The sequence below is a fragment of the Cajanus cajan genome, chromosome 5, assembly GCF_000230855.2.
Source record: "Cajanus cajan strain Asha chromosome 5, NIPB_CcT2T_4, whole genome shotgun sequence".
NCBI classification, from domain to species: Eukaryota; Viridiplantae; Streptophyta; class Magnoliopsida; order Fabales; family Fabaceae; genus Cajanus; species Cajanus cajan.
Genome location: NC_138521.1, coordinates 60,058,291 through 60,085,495, shown reverse-complemented (window position 1 = coordinate 60,085,495; position 27,205 = coordinate 60,058,291). Strand labels below are relative to the sequence as shown.

Genomic DNA, 27,205 nt, shown 5'->3' with positions numbered 1-27,205 from the left:
ATTGTAAGTTTGAATAATGCTTTGTCTACATTTATTTAATGCAAGTGTTTCTTTCATAGTTTCATCTATAGATGTATTTATTTGGTGCACTTTTGAATTGTTTATATTTATCATTGCTTCTGAGTGCTGTTCATGCTTTGAGAGGGAGATTTTGATTGGATCACGGGAGGCACGAGGCAGCAATTATGGCTTTTTTCAGTCTTTTTTATTTAAAGTATATTATCAGAGCCATTTTCTTTTATTGGGGAGAAGGGATTGTGAAATAGAGTTACTGTTATCAGTGATGACAAAGACACCACATTGTAGAACTGTTAAAAGCAAGCCTATAACTTCTTTAACAAATTAAGTTCAATATCAATGTTGGGTAACTTAAATTGCAAAATTACAATTTCCTTCCATTTGTTATTTAATTATTTTTCTTTTTTCCTCCTTGTATATGGTTTAATGTGTGAAATTTTCTTACCGGGAGGTAAGTTGAGTGAAACTGGGATTTAATCACAAGTCATCACAATCAACTACAAAAAAAAACTTCATCAGCTGAATTAGAAGGCACCTTCCACATTTATTACCACACTTTGTTGCTAATTCTGAAGCTTAACCCAAAACTGTTAATCTCAGTTATGGCCTGTCCATGTGGCTGGATAGACAAAATTATTAAAAAGCTTTAATTTGCATAAGAGCACAAAGCATTATTTAGGTGAATAACAAGATCACTTGCAAAATCAGGAAAAATGATTCACTTATTTTACTTTATTCTATTCCTAACTATTACTCTAGGATTCCAGAAATTACATAGAATTGTAATCATAATGGTGAAAATAGTTGTTGGAGGGCACTTTCCTTTTATGAATGAGAAAAAGAAAAAGATAGTGGGGGCTACACTACAAACTTTTCCCTCGCAATTAGGATACTGGAAAACAGCATACTGAAAATAAGGCGGACACATTATTAATAATGAAGGCAGGGTTTTGGTCATCAAATCATCATGCTATCCTTCTTTCACTCAAGTCAGCTATGGATACACCATGCCTAATCATTGTACTAAATTCCCAAACGCATTAGCAGAAGGAATCATTAATGAAAACACAACTTTTAATTTCTTTTTTATTAATCGAAGCAAAAAGATGTTGACTTTTCTTTTCATATCTTCCAAGCATAGAACAATCAAGTCGCTGGTCTTAATTTAATTGAGTTCAGACAACTTAAGCAAAGTTTTAAAATTGAGTTTTATGAATAAAAAAACTTAATAAGGAGAAAAAACATATTAAAAATGATTAGTCAAATTTTCAAAAATAGATTGGTTAATACTTAACACCAATGATATATATATTTATTTATTGTTAGATTTCATCTTAAAATCTATTAATATTAAATAAAGTTACCTATCAAATATATAAGTTGCATCTCAAGAATTGATAAATAATATGAGATCTTGCAATACTATATACATTTTTTTTTAAACAAACGAACTAATCAAAATAAGTGATTTATAAAAATAAATTATAGATTCTTATAGTATATTAGATTTCATCTTAAAACCAATTGATATTAAATGTAATTGTTTAATAAATACATAAGTTACACTCCAAGATCGAGCCAAACAATATAATAATACCTTCTTGCAACAATGGTGACTCAAATTTCTGCACATAGAAAAAAAAAATATTGAAATATAGAAGTTAACAGGTAAAGGCTGAATTCTCAATTGTATTAAAACCTTATCCTTTTAAAAGTTAGTATCTTAATCAAATTTAAATGGGATTATTTGGGCAAATTTTACCTGTATAAAAAAATGGTCCCAATAGTGAGTTCCCTAGTCAGCCCTATCCTGAGCAGCACGCTTTCTACGGCCACTCAGAAACATGCAACATTTGAGAGCGTTATCTCTAAGGAAGTGAGAACTGTGGTCGATAGCTACACCTAAGATAGGAAAAGATAGACTGTAATATTTTCATAACCTAGTGTCAAACCACGAAGAAAATTTTGTGGCACTGAGGTGGTGCCTGCTCCATTATTATTATTATTATTTCAATCTTTCAAAATCAAACCCAATAATGCGTGGACTTTAAGTCAGTAACTGACGAAAGTAAACATGAATATGTCAGCCATGGGAGAACTGTAAACACTAAACACAGTTAAAGTAAGCAAATTTTATGCAGATTAAGATCTTCCTTCTATTTGGAACCAATATGACAATGACACGTTTACATGAAACAATTAAAAGATTCATTATTAATTTTTTTTAATTACCTTCCTCACTAACTTAGTAACATAACATCATCAAGTTAATTATCAAGATTCAAATACACCCAGAAGCATATAAAAATCTCCCTCTTATTGCGGTGTCCCCACGTAAGTAAATGGTGCATGAAGTATGAAAAAAAAAAAAAACTCCAATTCTTAAATTCAAAGAAAGTGGAAAATCATAAGATTTACAAAGACGCATTAATCAACGCAACAACGACCCAATGTCATTTATCAGTATGGAAGCAATATTAATTGTCATTGATAATAATTGGTGATTGGCATGACATGACCGAAATGAAAAAAAAGAATATATCTCTCACATTCACATACATACAAACAATGCAACCACCCGTTTACACACGCGCTCTCCATGCAAAAATTTCCATAGTTTCTAGTAGTTTATCTTTCACTTGACATCAACCTATGAGGCTACAACAATGCAAAGTAACAAATACAACAAAACTAGTATTTCGCGTTTTCGTTCGTTGTCATTCAAAAGGCAAATACGCACAAAAGAGTTCCATCCTTCCGTTGATTTCGGCGCTGTGTTTCAGTGAGCCTCATTAAGATCCCAACGTCCACCCTCTCCCCGCAATTGCCGGAGAAACAAAAATAAAATAAAATAAAAAAGTGAGAAAGCTAATGAAACAAACAAAGTCCTTTGTATGTGTCTGTATCTGTGTCTGAGTTCGTGTTACGCGAGTTTAAAAGACCAGACCCATTTCCCCTCGTGTCGTTAAACAGTTGCTGATGCTCACCCTCGTTCTCTGCGGTTGCAAAAGGAACTAACTTGACCCGAGGAACCGGAGAAAGTGGAACGGTTGCGTGGTGGGTCGGAACTTGTTGGGGAGTGATATGGTGTGGTGAGGCGTAGTGTAATGGGGTGCGTGGTTGCGAAGCAGGCGGTGTCAGTGACGCCGGCGATTGAGCACTCGGTTGAGTTGGAGAAGAACAGGAATAAGAAGAAGAGTGAGTCAGTGGGAGCGAGTAGGAGCGAGTTGGGTGAGTCAGGGAGAGCGAGTTCCAATGGTGAAAGTGACTCTCTCAGCTTCAGATTGGGGAACCTCAGTAAGTACGTCGAGGGAGAGCAGGCGGCGGCGGGGTGGCCGGCGTGGCTCAGCGCCGTCGCCTGTGAAGCCATTCACGGTTGGGTGCCTCTTCGTGCTGACGCATTTGAGAAACTTGATAAGGTTCGTATAAATAATAACCACCATTTCGTTATGTCAGATTATCAATTTTTTTTTTCTCAAAGCTTTTTTTTTGTGGGGGAGGTAATGTTATGCTTTGATTACCTAGGTAATATTTGCAAGGATGAAATCTCTCAAACTTGTTGGAATGATATAAACAAGGTTTTAAATAGCAATTGTTGATTAACTAGATTCTGGTGGTGGAGGCTAGCTTAGTATACATATATTTCTAAGTTGAATTGTTGTCATTGTAATTACTACCCATAAAAAAAATTGTAGTTATAGTTTGCTCGCAACCTTTGATATGTTGGAAATTGTAGAAAAATGTGACTTCAATTACGTAGCTTCCTCACAATCATTTATAGAGAGAAATTATAGATAAATGCTATCATAGTTTTGGTGCAATGGGGTAACTGATATCCCAAAAATCTTGATGTTGCCTCTGAAATTGCAGTTTTTAAAACCTTGATATAAATGTATGTTGAATATTGATTTTTCTCGAGTTGTATATAAGATGTTTCTTTTTTCTAGTAGTGTTTATTATTGAGTTTTGACATTTGGTTTATATTTTCGAACTGGATGAATAGATTGGGCAGGGTACATATAGTAGTGTTTTCCGAGCAAAGGAGATTGAGACCGGGAAGATAGTGGCTTTGAAGAAGGTTAGGTTTGACAATTTTGAGCCAGAGAGTGTGAGGTTCATGGCACGGGAAATAATGATTCTTAGAAGGCTTGATCATCCAAACATCATTAAACTGGATGGCTTGATTACTTCTAGATTGTCTTGTAGCATATACCTTGTGTTTGAGTACATGGAGCACGACATCACGGGGCTCTTGTCTAGACCAGAAATCAAGTTCAGTGAATCACAGGTATGAATGTTTCGAGTTTGCAGCTTTGTTTCTTATGCAACATGAGATAAATGACACAAAAAGTGCCAACTGGCTGTTGTGATGCTTAGTTAAAAGGATGAAATGATTTTGTTGTGCAGATCAAATGCTACATGAAACAGTTGTTATCTGGTCTTGAGCATTGTCACTCACGGGGTGTAATGCACCGGGACATCAAAGGGTCAAATCTTTTGGTGAATAATGAAGGGATATTGAAGGTGGCAGATTTTGGATTAGCAAATTTCTCCAGTTCTGGGAACAAGCAACCCCTCACTAGTCGTGTTGTCACCTTATGGTACCGTCCTCCAGAACTTTTGCTCGGTTCAACAGATTATGGTCCATCCGTGGATCTCTGGAGCGTTGGCTGTGTATTTGCAGAATTACTAATTGGGAAGCCTATACTTCAGGGGAGAACTGAGGTAGTAAAGTAACCTTTTCAAAATGTATGGACTTTTTTCCTTCCCCATTTGATATTTTGTGTTCAGAATCAAATTCCCCTTTGATGATGCTAGTGGGTGAAAACTGGATTAGATCTTATTAGACAAATATAGTAATCCACTTTTCTGTCATTGTATTTGTTGATGTACAAAATTTTGGTCGAATGCTTAAGTGGCCTGTGGTTTATGCCACTTTTAAGTTTCAAACCTAGACTTGAAAGGCATGTTACCTAGATATCAGTCTCGACTGTCTTGTTTTCCCGCTCTTACAAAGTAGTAAACTCAGGCCTACAAACTGATTTGAGCTTCATTCGTTGTTTCTGTTACATTTACTATATCTGAGTTACATTGTAAATTTCAAAATAAATACTATGCAGTTGCTGACAATAATTGATCAGAGTAGAAATTTTAGTCCCGTTCCTATTGCATGAGATCTTGTGGCAAACTAACTATTTGGTTTGTTTGACATTGATGCTATCGTTGTGTGTTTAGTTGTATATGATATTGGTACAGAGGAGAGTGGACTGGAATCAAACTACATGGTGATTGTTAACCAGCTTATTGATAATAAACGAATCAACTGGAAATGAGAATACTAATATTTTGTTTATTGAATGTTCTTTTGAATCTCTTCTGAATTCAACTTTGTTATACATCCAGGTTGAGCAACTGCACAAAATTTTCAAGCTTTGTGGCTCCCCACCTGATGAATACTGGAAAAAGACCAGACTTCCTCATGCAACATTGTTCAAGCCACAGCAACCATATGATAGTTGCCTCCGAGAGACATTTAAAGATTTTCATGCATCCAGTGTAAATCTTCTACAGACCCTTCTTTCTGTTGAACCAAGTAAACGTGGAACTGCCTCGTCTGCTCTCTCATTGGAGGTAGGTTAATTTGGCAGCATAGAATCTAGTGATTAATCTCTATTGCAAAAACAGTCTTTTGATTGCCCTTGTTAATTTTGAAATTGGTAATAAATTTTGAAGATATTTTAATGCATATAAATCTGTTTGTTTTTGTGTTGTTAGTCCTAGCCTCCTCCTAGGCACAAATCTGTTCATCATCCATCTGCAAACTTACTTTATGGCTATGTGAAGCATTGATGACTTGGTGTATGGTTTTGGACACTTCTAGTCTTCTGATAAAATAATTTTACCACTTTCAGTATTTCAAAACAAAACCTTATGCATGTGATCCATCAAGCTTACCAATATACCCACCTAGCAAGGAGATTGATGCGAAACATGAAGAGGAGTCGAGAAGGTGAGAATCAATCATCTTGTCTACCTATTTTATGCAGTTTTATTGGCTGAGAAAGGTTTAGATTGTCACATATCAACCAGTGTCCCTAGTGATGTATTACCTTCTGTCTGGCTGGTATGGTCAAATCAAGAGAATATCTGCATTTTTCATTCACTTGGTCAAGTCCATCACCATACATTGATATCATAAGCTAATCCATTAAAGAATTTGTTTGAATATTTAATCAGGGTCAAGGTTTGGCGTTAGAATGCCAGGGAGGTTTGATTGGTTCTTTTATCTTTCAAATGTCATTTGAATTAGCATACTTGTGCAGTAAATTGAGAATAAAAGTAACCTGGTGAGACTAGAATTATTTATTTTCAGAAGGTGAATAAAAACAAATATTTATTAGAAGTTCAAAATAACACGAATGACAAATTAAGGGTCAATTTACCAAACTGACTCTTAAGGTAGTAAAACTTGAAAGCTGAAACTTCAATATAATCGAGCATAATAAACAAAATTTAATCTTGAAATTTCCGTTTCTGCAATTATTACTTGTTATCTTTTTCATAAAATTATACGGTGATGAACTTTCAGGAAAAAAATTGGTGGGCGAGTTTGCGGACCAGAATCGAAGAAACCATCAAGAAAGCCACTAGGACTGAGTAAATTAGCCCCAGCAGAGGTCTATCTTGCTATTTTTTGTTCTTGCATCATTGTGTTTCTTCATCTGTGCATGCACACCGATTAGCAGTGGTCTAATTACCGAAAATGAATTCTCATTTAACATATATTCTTCTCCTTCAGGATTTGACAAGTCAAACTCAAACATCCCAAAAGATTGATGATAAATCTTTCCACACCCTTAAAGAAGAGAACACAAACACATGTGAGGAGGCACCAAAGCAGTCTAGTGTTAAACCAGAAGGTGCTTCCCAGATGAAGAATGCATCTCAAGTAGATATTCCCTTTCCTGGACCATTGCAAGTTTCAAAATCAAGTGGCTTTGCATGGGCAAAAAGGCGCAAAGATGACACTTCAATTAGAACCCACAGTCGGTCTATTTCTAGAGGATATATCTTTAATTCATTAGAAACTTCGACACTGAATTCAAGGAATAATTCTGAATCCAGAAACTATGAAAATAAGGAATTTTTTGGGGCACACACCAACTCTAGGGGCCATGACCTACTTGAAATTTCTAAGCTAGCTATGCAAAATCAATGGAGTAAGTTTGATCGTCCAGATTCATTTGATACTTCTGAGGAGTACCATTCACAAGAACTGTCCATGGCGCTTTATAACAGGCAAGATTCACTATCCAAGAGAAGTAACTTGGTAAGTTTATTAAGTTTACTACATTCATTAATATGGCATTTAAGCATTAGATATTCATATTTTCTTGAAATAATATCAGCCTTGTTTAGTGATGACTCATGGTCCATCATTTAGGACAAGTGAGTTGTCAGGAACTTTAATATCTTGCTTAGATGATAATTAACTGTCCGTTAAAAACCAAAAAACTTTAGTGGGGATCCATTAGCTTCACTCTCTCGTTGATGGCTAATATCTGTCAAAGAATCTGGCTGGCTTTTAATGAGGTCTTCTTTCCTAATTATGTTTTTTCATACACAAGACTGGAACCAAGACCTTATTTAAAGAGATTGAGTCTAATATCACTCGAACAAACAACTTATTAGTAAAAAAAAAAAACTTTAGTCTTACAAAAATTACTTAATATTTGATGAAATTTACTCTTTACTTTACCTTACTCGCCCTAGTTATTAATTTTCTTGGATCAGAAGCCAGAATATGCAATTTATGCGTCCTCGCATGGACATGATTCTTATTTATTTCCCTCCTAACAGAGTTACCAAGATCAAGGAGAAAAGGTAGAGTTTTCAGGGCCTCTTCTGTCTCAAATGCACACAGTTGATGAACTCTTGGAAAGACATGAGCGTCACATCCGTCGTACCGTCAGAAGATCATGGTTTCAGAGAGGTATTGTATAGTTGCTTTTATCACTTACTATGTTTTCTCCTTCATTTTTATGCATAAACTTCTTGAGTTCATTATTAAGGAACTATGCTACTCGAAAGCTAATCAATCAAATCGGTTGAGAACATTAGCATGGCATTTCTTTTTAACACGTGATCCCTGGATTGCAGGTAAGAAGCAAGGAAAGTAACCACAACTGTAATATTTATTCATAGAAGGTTATATATCCTCGTATGATATATCAAATGAAATGTCCTTGCGAAGGGCAATCTCCATTGTCCAAGCACACTTCACTGCTGTGACTTTGAGCAACAAATGAACATTATCATGAACACACTCAACACGGTATCCAGCAGCATGAGTTGTTACCTAGAAGCTTGGAAGCTAACCAATTTGAGGAGTGTAATTCAATCTATAGAAATCAGAATGCCGTGGAGAAGAGAGGAAAAGATTTTTCTTCCTTCCTTTTCACCATGGATTCTCTATTTTTGGTCAATTATAATATATGAAAAGTTATTTCTGTATGATCTAAACTTCCTCAATCCTCTTGCCTCTGGTAATCGTTATCTACCTCTCAAGTCTCATCCAGCAATGTACATATTTGATCTGCCACAACTGCTTCAATATCTATACATCGGTCTAGTTATCATTTTTTCACGGTTTTTATAGGCTTCAGTAATATCGGATTTAGGAGGTACAAGGTTGTATTGTCGAGAATCAGATTATGTCTAAGAATATTATTTCCATAGACATGATCGCTGGGCATTTAGTAATTTCAGAAGAAACAAAATATTATGGTAAACATTGAAAAAATAAAAGTGAAAGAAAAAAAAAACATATGGAAGCCAAGTGGGAATCGTTTCCATGAGAATGCAAGATCACCCTTATTGTGGGAATAAGGAGTTGTGAGTAATTGATATTCCAAGGAATAAATAATTTGAAGAAATTTTTTTTTTCTAAACTTGTATCAAACAGGAGAATGAATTAATATTTCCAAATATCTTTCTCTATATCTCGAAACAAACACTATCTTGATAATTTCTTTATCAAGGAAAGAATCAGATATAATTTATTCTGGTTTTATTCATTTAATTAAAAGTGAAATAATTTTTAGTTTCTCTATAATTTTTTTAATTCGTTTTAGTTTCAAAGAAGTAAAACTGTTATTTTGGCCTCTTTAATTTAAAAATTGTATCACTTTCATGATTATCAAAGTAGTTTAAATAGTACTAAAAATGGTTATAAAAGTGTTATCTAAATTAATGAGTAGAAAAAAATGTGCATTTCCAAATTAGAGGAATGATGACAAAATTTTGAAAATAAAACTATTGAAAAATTTTAGAAGATCCAAATTATATTTCATCCTTTACTTTAACTATTGAAATGAAATCAGCCTCGAATCCTAATGCTATTGCCTATTGGGCTTCTTGTTCCCTATGGATACTTTTATGACGTAGTTTCGTTTCCTTTTGTTTATTGGGCTATTGCTCCATAGACGTGGCTGAAAATGATAACATATTGCCCTGCATAATGCATTTCTTTAGATTTTTGCTATCTCAACTTGGAAAACTACGTCTCATATTAAATTTGTATCATAATTAATGCACGCGTATCTAACATATTGCCTGAGTTAGTCGTGATGAGTTGTAACTCGTCGGAATTGGTGGAACACATTTAACTATCGCCAATTAACACTCTACTAGTATTTTTTTTTTTTTTAACTTGGATCAAATTTTAAAATACAAATTAAGAAGAAATTGTTTTAAATTATATCAAAAATGCATGTGTAGTTATATATAATTTGAATAAATAAGTAAAAAATATAAGTATTCAAATTTACAAGATTGAGAAATTTATTCAAAAATAAAATAAAACAATTTGAAGTTTTAACTAAAGTTCAAGACAAGAAATAATCTGAAAAATAAAAGTAATTATTTATAAATTTAGTATATTTGAATAAAAGTATTTAAAATAATTTATCATTTAGTTTTTTAATATGTACACATTAAATGATATTAAAGTAACTTTTCAATTAAAAAAAAATTGAGTGTGATATGCATTCAATTTAATTTAGAATCAATAACACAAACTTCAAGAATAATACAATTTCAATTGATAATTTTTTTTCCCGCTTTGATTGATGCAATCAACGCTAGTACGTAGCAAATAACCGCCACTCTAAGCCAAATTAAAGTGGTTGTAATGGATAAATTTGTGTAAGAAAAATATTAATCAGTCTAATAATTGCTCTATCCATACAAAAAAAAAAAAAAAAAAACCATAACCTAGACCTGCAAACCTTGGTTTTAGGCTTTTGTCATGGTGTTCTTAATAAAAAGAGTCACCCTCACTCTTGGAACAGACGCATGCATGCAATACAATGCTTGTTAAATAAGCTGAAATATTTACAAGAAGTTGCTTCCAAACTTGGTCACTGTCAATCAAAACATTGTTTTAGTCAACGAATCAGTGAAAGAGAACATAGGAATTGGACAACTTAGATTTATTTATATGCAGATTTCTATGAGCTTAGTGAAATTTTAACAAAGCTATTAGAGCCAAAGGGTATCCTCACTATCACGGAAATGATTGTGTTTCTTTTATTGTCAGTTTTAAAGAGGACGAGTACATCAACGTGATGATGAAAGTGAAAGAGGGACCAGTAGAATTATAATTCGTACCACTAGTGCCCTTGTATATATAAATTCAGTGAGATTAGATTAAGTAATTTCAAGCCTTTAATTAATTTTTCATTGCTTAGATATTCGAGAAAAATTTATGCTGCTGCCTAATTGATCTGAAAATCCAACCATATCCTATAACATAACCAAGCCGATAAATTTTAATTTTTTAATTATATAATAATATTAATGTACTTAAAAGATTTTTTTTTCACATTCAGTTTGATGGAGAAAACAATCTGATTATAAAAGTTAATAATCACAAAAGAAATTAATTATAAGCTGTACCTTTTTTTTTTTTTTTTAATTATCCAAAGTGGCTTAGTCTTTGTTATTGGTCTCCACGTTGATTCGGTAATCCATGTGATCATTATAAGCCAATTACCTGCCTGTCCATTTTGTAATATGGATTAGAAAGGAATGTTAATCTTTCTTCCTATGCAAAATCATAATAAAAGAAGAATATAATAATATTTTTTTTCTCACTTCAATTTTTACACTACTCTTATACCTCCTTTTATACATGATAACAATTAAGAAATATTTATTTAAAATTTTCCTCTTCTTGAATGTATGTAATAATAAAATGTCTGAAAATAAAATTGAATATCAACGTTTGATTTTATATCTTTCTCAGAGGGCATAAATTGATTTTAATTTTTAACAGCTATATGTGATTGGGTTTGGACCACAAGGCTTGCCTTCACGTGCAAGGGTTTCCATCGAAATATGTGCAAACCAAAATATAAAACTCAAATTTATAAACTTTCCGTCTAAATTTATTCATTATGTGATCTAAAACCAAGTTTCTAGTGTCTGATTGCTAGAGGAGAAAGTTTCTCTGGAAGTGTTGGGAAGTTGATTTTGAGTTTAGACACGTGAATGCAGAATCTGGAACACTCGTACGTTATCATTCCTCATCTCAGATGATGTTAGGCAGCACTGCAGAGAGTGGTGGCAATCATTTTGTGGAAGTAACTTGACATCTCTCCTACGTTGATACTCTTGACTTTTCTTCTAATGTTCACAAACAATCATGTGGTAATGCAACGCAATTCTAGTGTAAGCGAGTCGGATATTTGAATGAATTTTTATTTGATTCGATCAAAATGTAATGATTATTTGTGCAATGTTTTAGAAAATTTAATTTAATCTAATTTAATCACGATTGAGTTTGATTGATTCTATTAAATTTAATATAATTAAATTTATTTATTTTTTTAAAAAAATTAAATTTAAAAATAAATATAAATTATTTGATATATTATTATAGTGACATATAAAGTAAATAATGATATAAATTAAATTCAAAAATAAATTTATTAATTTATTATATTATTAACTAAAAAAATTATGGATGTTTATTAGATCAGATCAATTTGACAAACTTAACAATTCAAATTGAACCAATTAAATTGGTCCATTTTTTTTGTTAGGGTCGTCCCAAAATATACCAATTAAACATAATATTAATTAATTCAGGTATCAAATTTACACATTTAAAATTTAAACCAATTCCGGTCAAACCAATTAATTTATATATTATTATTTTTTATTTGGTTTACAATTAATATGTATATATCATTTTGATTATTTTAAAGACGTTTTTGATTAATATGTATATTTTTTCATTCTTTTTTCAAATACTTAAAAGAAACCATGAAGAACTATATCATAATATATTAAGTGTTATTTTCGCATATTGTAGTGCATTTGAAACTTTAAATAGGTTAAGAAAACAAACAAAAAGGTACTATATTACAAAATTTTCAATTTAGTTAATTTTGGACAATATATCAAAAATCTATTTATTTAAAAGAATTAAAAATCATTTGGATATTCGATGAATTAAAAGCAATTAAATTTAATTTATTCGAATTGGAGTTTTACCAAAATTCGAACCAACCCCATCTCTAAACACTTCTACAAAAAACTAACATTCACTAATACAAAATAAAATTTAAAATAAATATGTTATGTTATTCCAATGTTATCAACCTAAAATCACAAAAATTATTATTGAATAAAAAGTGATAATGAATATTATTATAAACAAATAATCATTAAAATATTGTTATTATTATAACTAGTTGAAGTCACAAATCAAAAATACAAAAAAAAAATTATCCGACTTATATCATATTAAACTTTGACTGAGTTAAATTAAATCTAATCTAAACACGAAAAAACACTTACTCAAAGCCATTAAGTTAGTTTGAGTTCATAGATTACTTGTGATCGCTTACATCCTCTACACACGGAGCCACGTACTGGGGAACAGCGACTCTGATTCCTCGGACCACAAGGTTGGTTACCTTTGATTCAAAGGCAAATTTAACAGAGACTGCTAAATGCTAGCAACCCGTGATTTTGCATGATTCAAACACCTCTCTATATACATGATCAACACATTCTATATATTCAATACTTATATTTATTTTCTTGCCTTTCTTATTCCCTAATGCACGACAAATGTGTTAGAGTGTTATTAGCCAAATAAATAATATTTGAGTAGTGTGTGGGAATTAATGTAAATATGTCTCCTGCTTAATTTTTTCTATTATTATGGTCATCAAGTAAAATTATATATGCTAAAACAAAATGAAAATTGTTAGGTCAGATGATCGAATCTTCAGAGGAAACGAGTTTACTATACCCAGTGCCAGCGAGACAATAATGCTACTAAACCTAAAGTTTGAGACCCACCAACTAAATATTATTTACTATTAAATTTTATTAAAAAAATCATATATTAGTGTCGTGCCCAAAGTGTGTGGGTATCCTCCAAAGTCCCACATCAAGTAATTTTGAAGAAGGGAATTGGTAGACTACTATTATAAATAAGGGGTGATAGTTTGGGTCTACTCACCACAACAACATTAGTCTTTGGGTGTATTGGGGACTTGGGTAGTTGTGTGTTATGAGAGGGTTTGCAATTTTTTCTTGCAAAAAATTGTGTGAGAGGGTTTGCAATTTTTTCCTTGTAAAAATTGTCTGCGAGGGTTTGTAATTTTATCCTTGTAAAAAATTGCAAGTGGAGTAATAAAATAATTTGTTGAGTATGTTTGTGGATGTAAGCAAGAAGTGTCGAACCACGTTAATTTCTGAGTTTGTTTCTCTTGTGTATGCGCTTCCGCTGTTGAAGTTTTCTTTTCCCTCTGGTACCCAACAAGTGGTATCAGAGCCAGGTTGGTGTGGTGGGGCTCTGTGAGATTCTTAATTCTTAGTATGCTCTGTGGTTGCAGCTTTGTTTGATCTTCCACATTAGAAAAGAATTGAGGTTTTGACCAAGGAAAGAAGAAAAGCATGTACCAGGGAGGAAAAGAAGCAGTATGTGGGCTAGATGGGTTTCCAAGTTTCGCTAGAAAACTTGTGAGGAAGGGGTTTCCTAATTTCGCCAAAAAAATTTGTGAAGGAGGGTTTCCAAGTTTCGCCAGAAAACTTGTGAGGAAGGAGTTTCCAAGTTTCGCCAGAAAACTTGTGAAGGAAGGGTTTCCAAGTTTTGCCATAAAACTTGTGAAGGAGGGTTTCCAAGTTTTGCCATAAAACTTGTGAAGGATAGTTTTCAAGTTTCGCCAGAAAAACTTGTGAGAAGGGGTTTCCAAGTTTTGTCAAAAAACTTGTGAGGAAGGAGTTTCCTGTAACGACCCGCCATGGTCTCTACACTTAGTGGAATCGCACTACTACTAGTGAACTAAGGAAAATATTAAATTGGATAACTCATACATACAGGTATAGATAAGAATAAAAATAACCAAATTCTTTAAATACAAAATAAAATGCCATATATGTACAGTCATCCCAAAAATAATATTTCCTAGTGCCGGTCAAACAGACAAAAATCGCTACCCAAAATGGTAACCCTAACACGAGGATCAAACTCCCCGTCTCGCAGCGGTCACCTCGACTCCAAGCTAGCCCTGATCTGCTCCCATACCAAGTATGATCATCGCAGTTCCACCACATGGAAACAGAAGGGTAAGCTAGAATTCACAAATGAATCATAATAATCTATATTACACAATCGTATTCATAGAGTCACACCATACACTCTATCCAATACTACTCATGCATAAAATACAATCCACCAATCATGAAGTCAAACACCACACTTCATCATATTAATAATCATACAATAAATGCATCTCATGACAGATATCAATGCATATCAATCATCTAATGCGTCGTCACGCATACACCTAGGAGATCTCCACAACAATAGAGCTGTATAAGTGACATTCCATCCTACCGAAACCACCCCAACCGTTTTCACGCCCAATGCGCCCGCTCGGTCACAGCTAAACAGGATATATAATCCTCCCTCGGGTTTACTCGGATGATGTCACTTACACAATTGGAAGTCCAGATCCACCGTCAGGTATAGCACAGCTGGGTACGGGCTTACCACGACCTTGGCATGCATTAACCAAGTCAATTGTGGAGTTCGCCCACCGACTATCCGCAAGGATCCACGCACCTTCCCGAGTACTTGGTTAAGGGAATAACCCTCGACCTCATACCCCGCTCCAACACTAGCTAAGGACTTAGAGGAGACTCACCCAACCCAGTGGCCTATCTGAGCACCATTCTCCCAAATCCAGTGGCCTCCCAGAGCACCACTCTCATATATCAGTGGTCTATCCAAGCACCACTCTCAAGAGACTCTATGTGAGCTCTTCCAGTTCGAAAATATTTTTCCTCTCCTCAAGTCCTAGGCTAGACTCATGCCATAGGCATCACATGCAATCATGCATCATACATCATAATGGTCTGCCCACCATCATGATCAACAATCATACACATGTCATAAGACATCACATGCAATAATGCATCATACATCATAATGGTCTGCCCACCATCATGATCAACAATCATACACATGTCATAAGACATCACATGCAATAATGCATCATACATCATAATGGTCTGCCCACCATTATGATCAACAATCATACTCATATGAACATATACGCATGTCATATCATATTCAAACACTCATACGTATCATCACAAAGCATACATATGAATCACACCTCACCATACATCATATATCATACATACATGATCTAAAACTTTAACTTTAAACATGCATAAGCATCAATTCATTCATAAACTTATTCACGCTCGGCGTAGCCTGAGCTCGCCCAGCCTAATCCCAGCCTGAGAGTCCCAAGACTCATCCACACCTAGCGCATTCAACCTGCGCCCGGCCTAAATTCCAATAACAGAGTTCACAAACTCTCATCCACACCAACAAATCCAGCCACATGCACACACAAAATACAATGCATAGACTCCATACAACTTAAATAAACCTAGAATCAACATGCACCCATCTGATGCATCAAATTCACTAGAACCCCCATTTTTCCAAGACTTTGAACAATTAGCGAATTCTCCGATCCAGCCATGGATCCTCAACTTTCATGCATCAATTGAGTTTCTAAACTCACATGCAACTTAAATAACAAACATTCTAGCTTCCCTTACCTGAAGATTGGCTCAGATAGCCAAAGACTGAACAAAAGTATAATTTCCCCTCGAGGCTCAACTCGGAACTTCAGTCCTTCCAAAACAAGCTTTCTAATCTGAATTTCAAGAAAAGTCAGAAGGAGTTAGTGATCTAGAGGAGAAAAGGAGTCAAACAGAGAAATTTGGGAGAGAAAGGAGCTCACTGACCCAGAGACCTTCTCTCTAAAACTTCTCTCTAAAAACTCCAAAACTCCTGAAGGCCCCCAACCCCCTATTTATAGACTTTCGGATTGGCCCAGAACGGCCCGTACCGAATTCGGAACGGCCCGTTCCGAACTCCCAAATCACGCACAAAATTAACGCCCAGAACGGCCGGTTCTGAAATCAGAACGGCCGGTTCTGAAATCAGAACGGCCCGTTCCGGAACTCATCCGGAACGGCCCGTTCTCCCTCCGGAACGGCCCGTTCTCCCTCCGGAACGGCCCGTTCTCCCTCCAGAACGTCCCGTTCTCCCTCCAGAACGGTCCGTTCTCCTTCCCAGAACGGCCCGTTCTCAACTACAATATGTAGTTCAATTCAGTAGCTTGGAACGGCCCGTTCCAATTTGGGAACGGCCCGTTCTGGGCTACTGAATCAGCCTCTTTTTTTTTTTTTTTTTTTTTTAACAATGTTACATTTCCAAGTTTTGCCAAAAAACTTGTGAGGAAGGAATTTCCAAGTTTCACCCATAAAACTTGTGAGGAATGATTTTCAAGTTTAGCCAAAAAACTGAGAAGGGGTTTCCAAGTTTTGCCAGAAAACTTGTGAATGATGATGGATTAATGTGAGACTTTGGATGAAAGGAGGATATGTTGTGCCCAAAGTGTGTGAGTATTCTCCAAAGTCCCACATCGGATAGTTTTGAAGAAGGGAAGTGGTAGACTACTACTGTAAATAAGGGGTGATAGTTTGGGTCTACTCACCACAACAACACTAGTCTTTGGGTGTATTAGGGACTTGGGTAGTTGTGTGTCATGAGAGGGTTTACAATTTTTCCGTGCAAAAATTATGTGAGAGGGTTTGCAATTTTTTCCTTGTAAAAATTGTCTGAGAGGATTTATAATTTTATCCTTGTAAAAATTGCAAGTGGAGAAATAAAATAATTTGTTGAGTGTGTTTGTGGATATAAGCAAGAAGTGCCGAACCACGTTAATTTATGAGTTTGTTTCTTTATTTTTGTTTCTCTCGTGTGTGCGTTTCCGCTGTTAAAGTTTTCTTTTCTCTCTAGTACTCAACAATTAGAAGAGAAGTCTATTTACCACAGAGATTTATCTTAATTGGTTGAATAATGCACTTAAATTATTACAACTTTTGCATTAAATTTAATTCCTATGGACAAAAAAAAAATGTCCATGTGCTCTGAACTAGAAATAGAAAAGGCTCTTTAGAGAGGAAAAAAATCATTACCTACGGGTAAGTTAACACATAAAAATTGAACCGAATCGTGCTGAAATAATAAAAAAAAAAAATCTGTAAAAAACAAATTTAATAAAATAAAAAAAATAAAAAAAAGTTACGATAGCATAACTAGTGAAATATAATTCATGAGGTAGTGTTGTTTTGTGTGTCCTTTCCAATTGACATATCATCTTCCAGACCTTAGGCAATAGACACCACACAATATCACGCAGAGATTGGTGCCTTCTTTTTCCTGTTAGAGATGCAATCATGCACTACCCCACCTTATTCATTTAGTGGTGTAAATCTTCTTACGTAGTCCAAATCTGAGTACACACTACACACAATCAAATTTAATTTAATTTATTCAAATCAATTCTTCATTCATTTTGCGTTTTCTTACTTTCTCCTACCGTCCAACATTTCACTATTGTCTTTGCTAAGAAATTTCCACGTTAGACACCTCTCTCAAGTGGGAACGAGATCCTATTGCGCTAAAACTAGAATTCCGCACCTGGTGTCTCTGTGATCTAATCATTGCAATCTTCGATTCTTTTATCAATAAATAATTTATGGACCCATATTATTATATTTTTATATTATTATTTAATTACAAATTTGTATGTACCATAAATTTGTTAGTTTTTATAATAATTAACTTGAAAATTATTCTAGTAATAACTAAGTTTTCATTTAATTATTTTCTTTATATCAATAATTGCATGTTTAGGTGTTTTGAGGTATTGTGGAGGGATTAAGATTTAAGAAACTCTTAAGAAGTCTTTAGATAATTTAGAGGATTTTTCTAAACACAGATTTAATTTGACCTTCAAGAAAATAGTATACAAGATTCTTTTGAAACTTAAGTCTTATAAGTTCATTTCTTAAAAAAAATTAGAGAGATATTAATGAGAAGGTTTTTGAAACTCTAATTCTTCTTCTTCCTTCTTTATAGACCTCCTGAGTGCGTGAGGATTGTTGTTGGGTAGTGATTCAAAGTTCTTGGTTGATGATCGTTCTTGAGTAGAGTTGTGCAAAGCTCCTTGTTGCTCAAAGCTTGAAAACCATCTTCTTCCTTCTCCCTTCTTCTTAGATTTGGAGATTTTCAAAGGTAAAGAGCTAGATTGTGATTATTATTGAGTGATTTGGTTGGTTGTTGGATGAATTATTGTTGTATGTTGTGGTATTGTACTAATTCGTGGTTGTGTGAGTAATTGAGGGATGAAATTATGGTTTTTGATGAGTTTTGGGTGGGAGATGTACATTGAGGTGATCTTGATGAGTCTAGCTCAATTGTGGTTGCATGTTGGATTTCTAATGTAGAATGAGTTATTATATTTATGTTAAGTTACATTACATGCTTCGTTCTTCTACTTGCATGTAGTTTGAGCCAAATTCGTGAGTATGCAAGTAAAGTATTCATCAAGTAAAGTATAGGTGTGGGTTCAAGTAGTAAAGTACTCGCCCATCTCACACCAGATATATATTAATATAATTAACTAATTAAATAATATATACATATATATATATATATATATGTGTGTGTGTGTGTGTTAAAACTATTTATATTTTAAAATTTTATAAGTAATACTATAAGTCCCTAATAATATAAAAAGAAATCATAAATCTAATATCATTTCCTTTACGAATCACATGTGTAGTATCTTTGCCTTTGTGAGTGCGAGTTTCACCATTTTAACGACTCCACCGTGGCTCCAACACCATGTGATTGTATGACACCACTATGAGTTTGTGGCTAACACGAGCTTCATTGTGACTTCCACCTTCATTGTGAGTGTTGGGAACAAAAAAAAACTTCTTTTTTTTACGCACAATAATGATGATGAGAAACATATTGAAATAACACCATAAAAGAAATAGGAAAAGATCACATAAATTTATTTAATGTGGTTCAGTCCCTCATGCCTACGTCCACAAGGATGTTCATTATTTATTTCAAAATGTGTTACATATATCTTGAAAATCCTCCCTTCAAGTTTTGTGGGTTAAACTTTAAAATTCCTTCCTCACAAGTTGTATGGGTGAAACTTGAAAACCCCTTCCTCACAAGTTTTATAGATGAAACTTAGAAACCCCTTTCTCACAAGTTTTTTGGCGAAACTTGAAAACCATCATTCACAAGTTTTCTGGCGAAACTTGGAAACCCTCCTTCATATGACCTCCTCTCTCATTTAAGGTTGTGACCCCCTCTGCAGGTCGGGTAGTTCTTCCATCTTAAGAGTCTCTATTTATTGGCCTTACATCATTATTTAAAAAAAAAGAAACAAATCTCTAAAATAAATACAATATATTTCAATTCTAACAATATCCTAAAAGAATTAATATCTTTTAAAATCTAAATAATATCTTAGAGATTTGAATTTAAAAATTTGAATTGATTTCTCAACAGTGAGTATGAGTGTGATACCATCATCTAAAGTTGCATATAATCACACCATCTGATTCTATCACCACCATGATTCTATCACCACCATTCGTGCACTACCATTGTTTAACTCTCTCATGTAAACACTTCTTGAACTGTTTGGATTTTAGGCTTCATTATAACATAGTTATCTTTTCCTCCTTGCTAGATTGAACTAAAAATTACAATTGCTAATTTTTTTTATTTATCAATATTATTGAATTTTTTTTCTAAATTAATTCTATTGAACTGAGAAAATTGTTTTGAAATTAGTAACATTGAAAAGACAAATTTTCTCGATATTGATTTTAATCCCAATATTTTATTTGGTTCCTCAATTGTGAAACAAAATTTTGTTCGTTGATTTAATGCCACTAAGGATGTTTTAATTAATTTTTTAATTGATTTATAATTATTTATGCTTTAATCTTTGTCATTAATTGTCATGCTCTATTAGCCTTATATCAAACACTAGCACAAAATTGAAATTAAAATTATAAAATTACCCATTTTTTCGACAATTATTAAAGCGCCAACAAATTGAAAAACAAAATGTTTCTACCACACATCACTTCCTGGCAATTTTTGGTGCCAATGAATGGCAAAAGCATTGTATGAAATAGAAAAAGAATTAAATGCAAATCTTTACGTTTCTAAAGCATTGTTGAATACAATAAAATTAAAATGATGTAATAAGTTCTCACTCCTCACCACTTATAAGGAGTTTAAATATTGAATATCAAATTAAAGGATTAATTAAAATTGCACTAACCAAAGATCAAAATAACGGGAAAAATTGAAAGAAAAAAAAACATGTTTACAAAATAAAAGAAAGTTAAAAATAAAATAAATAAAAATTTGTCTAATAATGTATTTGTCTCAAGTTTTTTTTTACACAAATAAAAAAAAGTTATTAAACAGATGAAAAACATAACAATTTTACAAAATTAATCTTATTATTAATACTCTTTATAAATAAAAAAAAAAAAAGCATCACAATAACAACATTTTAAGAATTATTTTTAGAGGATTAATAAGGACTAACATAATTCATACATAATTGAATTTCTTAATCTTATTGATGGTAATTTGATTTCTAACCATTGTGAAGAAACTATTACTAGAGATTTAAATGAAAAAATGCTTAATATTATATTAACAAAAAAAAATACATTTTTTTATAATGACAAACTCTGATCAAACCATTACGAATAAACACAACAATTAAGTAAGGAGATTAATGATAGACACAGATATGGTATTGTGGATAGCTACCATTGTGAGAGAATGGACTATTACATTAGTTTGTCTCTATACAAACTCTTATGGGAAGTAAATACAATCCATTTTAGAACTTGTTTTTTCTTCGCCTTCATTATGAGATAGAAGCTTATAATTGAGCCTTTTGTTGAAGAAAAAAAATGTTTGTAAGTTGCATGAAAAAATATAGAATTTGTTGTAGAAAAGATGATTGTACATGTGAGTTTTTATTTGTTTGTTATGAAAGAATTGATGGGATAAGGGAGGTGATAAAAAGTTGAAGTTGATTGGTATTTTGGGTGACAATGAATGAGCGTGTATCATGTCTCATCCACCAATCCCATTCCAATCTTTCTATTCTACACTTTTCGGGATTGCCAAACCTAAACAAATCACAAACGACAAACGCCACCCCTCCCCTTCCTTTTCTTCACCATACACAAATACCTATAATTTCTTTTATTCCAACAATCTTAATAAAAATAAAATGATACTTTTAATTATAATTCTATGTTTGATTCTTAGTTAAAAAATATAGATGTTAAATTACTAAAACGATTTTTTTTTATAATTTGTTATTATTTTCTATACAATTTTTTTATTAATATTTTGTTTCGGAGAGAGAAGAATTGAGAGGATTGGAAGATAATATGTGAAAATTGATTTGATAAGAAATAAGTAAAAAATAGTGTAAATTTTTTAATTATTTGATAAAATGAAATTAGGTGAGAAATAAAGACAAATTGAGGTTTTAAAAATATATTTTACGAAGTTAGATTTTTATATAAAAATATATTATTTAAGATTTTTATATAAAAATAACATTTAAACAATTACATTTCTACTATCATTTACTTACTACTTTTTCCGTTTTTTTTATTTGACGTTTAAGGTTATACACAAGAATTAATAAAATGATTAATATTTTAATTTTTTTAAGTATTTATTATTTATTTTCCTGTTATATCCTTTAGATAGTTAGAGAAGAAATAGATACATTAGAAAATAAATAAACACATTATTCAATAAACACACATTGATTATCAAGGGTAAAAATGAAAAAAAAAATAATAAGTCGTTGGTTTTAGAGAAAAAATATAATGCCAAAATGACTATAAATAAAAAATGGAATGAGTAACTATTTAGACAATAGTGTAAAAGTAGTTTTGTCCATATATTTTTTATATAGAAAATTTCATACAAATTCATCTTTAAGAGAGTGAAATTAAATTCACATAAATTTCACCACAATTTTTCCACAAATTCACTTAAATTATCTTCTCCAAACACATTTTTTTAATTCCTTTATAATCCATCTCTTGCTTCTCTATTCTCTATTAAATCATTTTTCCTAGCACACCATAAAAAAATTATACCGTCTACTATTTTATTCTTTAAATATTTAGTTTTACACATTGTTTTAATTTATCCTAACCTTTTGTTACTTAGCTTAAGTATGGTGATCACAATTTGTAGGGCATGTGCGATACAATAAACAAGACTCTTTATATGTAACTATTTCTAAATTAAATTTAATAAATTTAAAATAAATAATAAATAACCAAAAATAATCTTGTGTCATAAAAAATTATTTTTTTAAAAATATAAAATATAGTTTATATACTAAAAAAAGTTTATTTATATAATTCTTAAAAATACTCTCATTCAAGATAATTATTCTAATTTATATATAAAAAATATTTATATTTATTAATGAAAATGATATCATGATTTATCTATATATTTATTTAAATATTTTTATCTTTAATTAATTCTACAAATTACTTTATATCACATTCAAATTCAACTCTCCTAAATATTAGGATCCACCTTATAATGAGAAGTTAAAATTGATATACACAAAGGCTAAGTTCAAATTTTGTTGTCGTATTTTTTCTCCTCTAATCAATACTTCTATTTAACTTTCATTTTTTTTTTCTTCCTCTTTTATTTTATTTATTAAAAAAATAGAGACATAATACTCTCTTTCTCCATAGTTATTATAATGCATCTTTCCAACCCACGGATAATTAATCCATTATTTTTCTTAAAACATTACTAATTTTAAACAAAAATATTTTAAAGTGAAAAAACTACGATAACCTAATACGGAAAATATAATTAATCAATTAAGAAAATTTAAAAATAGGTTTATAGGAATAAAATAAACTACTGTGAAAAGTACGTGAGATCATTAAAGATTATATATAAATATAGATTTTAAAAAAAATTGAGACCCGAAATATATACACCCATTTAAATATATAATTAGTTATATTATTATTGTATATTTTGATATAAATAAATAATAAAATTGAAAAATAGTGAGACTCGTTATAAATTGGAAGCCTAGGACATAGTGCCTTACACATCATTTAGCTGCGAGGACATTGCAAAACTATTATATACTCAATAAATGTATAATCATTATACCTATAAGTGAGAAATTGTTGAAATATAATCATTTTCTATTTGAGAGACACTATTAATTATAATTAGTACCCGAAAAAATTATTCAAGTTCTTGTATGAGTTGTTTTCATATGTTTTAAACACGAGATTAATTAAGTTTGTTTACTATGGGCCACCAAATAATCTGACTGCCACCCATCATTAATTGAATTATATAACCATTGATATATTATCTTAAATGATGGCTGCCTCCTATTCTTATTATAAAAAGAACAAGAGAGAACATTTTTTTAACCACTATTTAACTCTTAAAAGTGAGATTTACATATTTTTATTACATGTTTCAATTATTTGAGTTAATTATGACATTAATATTTATTGTGAGACTTGATTAATAATATTAAAATAATATTTGATTAAAAAAAGTTACATTTAATAGGTACGTACATATTAATATTTAATTACAATTTTGAAATACTATATAAATCTTATCTACTATAAAATAAAATAAAACTCAAATTATCTCAGTATAAATTAATTGTATATTAGTAACTAGGTCATACGCATTTTAATAAAAGAGTAATTATATTTGAATACTTCAAAATTTTAAATACTTCATTTACATTTAAAATCTTTCTTTATATCTCTCTTCTTATTATGTTATATATATCACCTGTCATATTTATTATTTTCTTATCTATAAAAGTTACAATGACAATAACATTCAAATTTAAAATCTTGTACATACTCCTTTAATCGTATCTTCTATAATTATTTTTCTAACTCTATTGAATAACATTTAGGTGTCCCAACATATCTTTCCTTACTAAAATATACTTTTAAAAGTTGTATTATAATCTTTATTTAAAACATTTATTCACAAAACAAGAGAAAAATAAATTTGTCCAGTCTGTATTAATAATTCAAAGAAAAAGCAATAATGAAGAAGAATCTTTGGGTTCACCAATAACCACTGGGCATTCTTAAATCTAACTTAGAACCTCCATAGCCTCTCTCTCCTTCAGAAACCACTTAACGTGAAACATGAAACATGCCAAGAAACCAACCATAGACAATTCGATTACAACCTGTGTATACTAACAATACATGCCATGCCAACAATGTCACCAAGCTTCACACTCAATGAATGGACGCCATGAAAGGGTTTTGAAGCTGAAAATATGTGAAGGATACATCTTTCTAATGCTATATAATTAAATATTATTCACCGAAAATCAGTGGAGATCAATTTTCGTTGGTTTCATATTTTTACGAATCTTCTCTTGAAATAGTGATAAGAGTAATTAAAATTTGTGATTTATAATAAATTTGAATCAATAATAAAGAATGGTAAAAAGAAAATATTAGGTGTCACTAACACCCTTGTGCCTTAATGTCTTCTTCTATTTTCTGTCTAATTTATTTTTAATGTTTCTATTCATAAGAATTATGGTGACAGTAATCGTATTCAAATTTAGGATATTATATATATTACTCAAACTTCCATTAGGTCGGCTTTTGTGATTCTTATTTTTCTTTGTTTAATTTCTCATCACATATTTTAGTAATTTATTGTAGTTATGAATTTCTTGGTTTTTATTTCTCTTTTCATTTCATCTGCATTTAATTTAAGTATGCATCCAAAATGTGAGTGTGTTAAACATTTATGAAGAACAGTACATTAATTAAAATATGGTAATGTTTTTATCATTATTAATAACACTACATTAATTAAAAATCAAAACAAAATTAATAATAGTCCCTGAACTGTTTTTTCTATTTCACTAGAAGAAAAAAAAAAAGCAATTTGATATGTTTATTATTATTAGAAACATGATATCTAAAAGCAAACCCGGAAACGAACTAATAAAAATAACATGGGATATTTTTTTTTATATCATTGTTAGAAACATACTTACTAAAAATAAAAGTGGAAACAAACTAAGTCACCTGCATGCATCTTGTTTTATTTTAGTTAGTATTATTTTTAGTAGTAGTTATAAAAATATTATATATTTTAGTTTACTATCTATTGTTATTATTTTATTTTTTTCACAAGTTTAATTTAATAAAGTATAATAATTTTTTTAAAATAAAAATGCAGTTTATTTTTAAGGCATTTTTCAAGGAATAAAATAAAATAAAATCCTAAACTATTTTATTTTATTTTTGAGAAATCATAAAATTTATTAACTTTATAATTATAATCATTTAATAGGAAACATTCAATATTACTCAATTATTATTTTCTAACCACTTATTATTAATGATAAAAAATTTACTTATGACTAAAATTATTATTTTTGGTATTACTAAAATTATTAACAATACGAATAATTTTAAAATATAAATCAAACATCTAATTTTTTTTCCATTTTTTTTTGTCTTGATTAACAATAAGTTAATGATTCATAAATGAAGTGTAGGAATTGTTTAACAAAAGACTGCCTAGTTCAAAATAAATAGATTAGTAAATTAATAAAATTGAGGCATGCATATTCAACTGATTTTAATATGGTCTCTCATTTTAATTATATATATATATATATATATATATATATATGAAATTTTAATATGGTCTCTCATTTTAATATGGTCTCAAACATGAAATTTTATTTAAAAGATTTGAATATAGTAGTTCTACCAACGACATTGGTTTTTATTATTTATAAAAAAAAATATAGTTTTTCTAATAAACGTAATTTTTTATTATTAAAATGGTAACACTTGAAATGCATAATTTTTTTAAAAATTTTAATAGCTTAAACAAAAATTTGATAAATCCATCAAATTAAAAATAATAACATTAATATATTTATGTTACAAGAGAATTGATAATTTACTTCCTTAAAACATCCATTAACATTTTCCTTGGTTTAGAAATATATTACATAAGAACATGACAAAGTTTTTAATACTTTAACATAATCTTCTTTGAAAAATATCATCTTTAATTTCCAATTTAAACATCATTTTTTACAATATTTTATATATATATATATATAATATGTTTCGAACAATGTATGTTATATATATATATATATATATATATATATATATATATATATATATATCATTTTATAATCTATATATTTATGTGTATATTATTTTATAAATTTAAAAATCCACATGGTTGAATATATAAATATAAAAAATTAGTAAATAATTTATTAAAGTGATTAAAATGTTTGTGATTGATGTTCTCTCACAAGCTCAAGTGAATTTTGATGGATTTAAATTTTAAAAGTTTAATTTTTATATATTATTTTATATTTTTTAAAAGTATATATTTTAAATTATTATGTATTAATAATAACCTTCTTACGGGTAATGTTCTACATAACATAATATTGCATTATAGATATATTATTTTTCTTAATATATATATATATATAATATAGTATTAAAATTAATATATCATTTCAACAAATTCAATTGATAAGATTTTAGTTAAATCGAGATTAAATTCAAATAAATGATCTTTAAAAAAATTTCAAATTATGTAAGAATA

General features: G+C 30.8%; 1 protein-coding gene across 1 annotated transcript; it reads left to right on the top strand.

Moving 5' to 3' along the window:
• Positions 1-2,544: 2,544 nt before the first annotated feature.
• LOC109808250 (protein IMPAIRED IN BABA-INDUCED STERILITY 1) lies at positions 2,545-8,660 on the top strand. Its single transcript, XM_020371153.2, has 9 exons — positions 2,545-3,437; positions 4,022-4,306; positions 4,426-4,743; positions 5,422-5,649; positions 5,931-6,028; positions 6,608-6,695; positions 6,818-7,348; positions 7,879-8,011; positions 8,179-8,660. The coding sequence occupies exons 1-9, from the start codon at positions 3,126-3,128 to the stop codon at positions 8,196-8,198; spliced, it is 2,013 nt and encodes a 670-aa protein (XP_020226742.1). The 5' UTR covers positions 2,545-3,125; the 3' UTR covers positions 8,199-8,660.
• Positions 8,661-27,205: the final 18,545 nt, after the last annotated feature.

Excerpts from the sequence above, each read along its gene's own strand:
- LOC109808250 (XM_020371153.2), top strand. The coding sequence starts at position 3,126 with ATGGGGTGCGTGGTTGCGAAGCAGGCGGTGTCAGTGACGCCGGCGATT. Across the intron at positions 4,307-4,425 it reads TCAAGTTCAGTGAATCACAG|ATCAAATGCTACATGAAACA; the intron begins GTATGAATGTTT and ends TTTGTTGTGCAG. Across the intron at positions 6,029-6,607 it reads CATGAAGAGGAGTCGAGAAG|GAAAAAAATTGGTGGGCGAG; the intron begins GTGAGAATCAAT and ends ATGAACTTTCAG.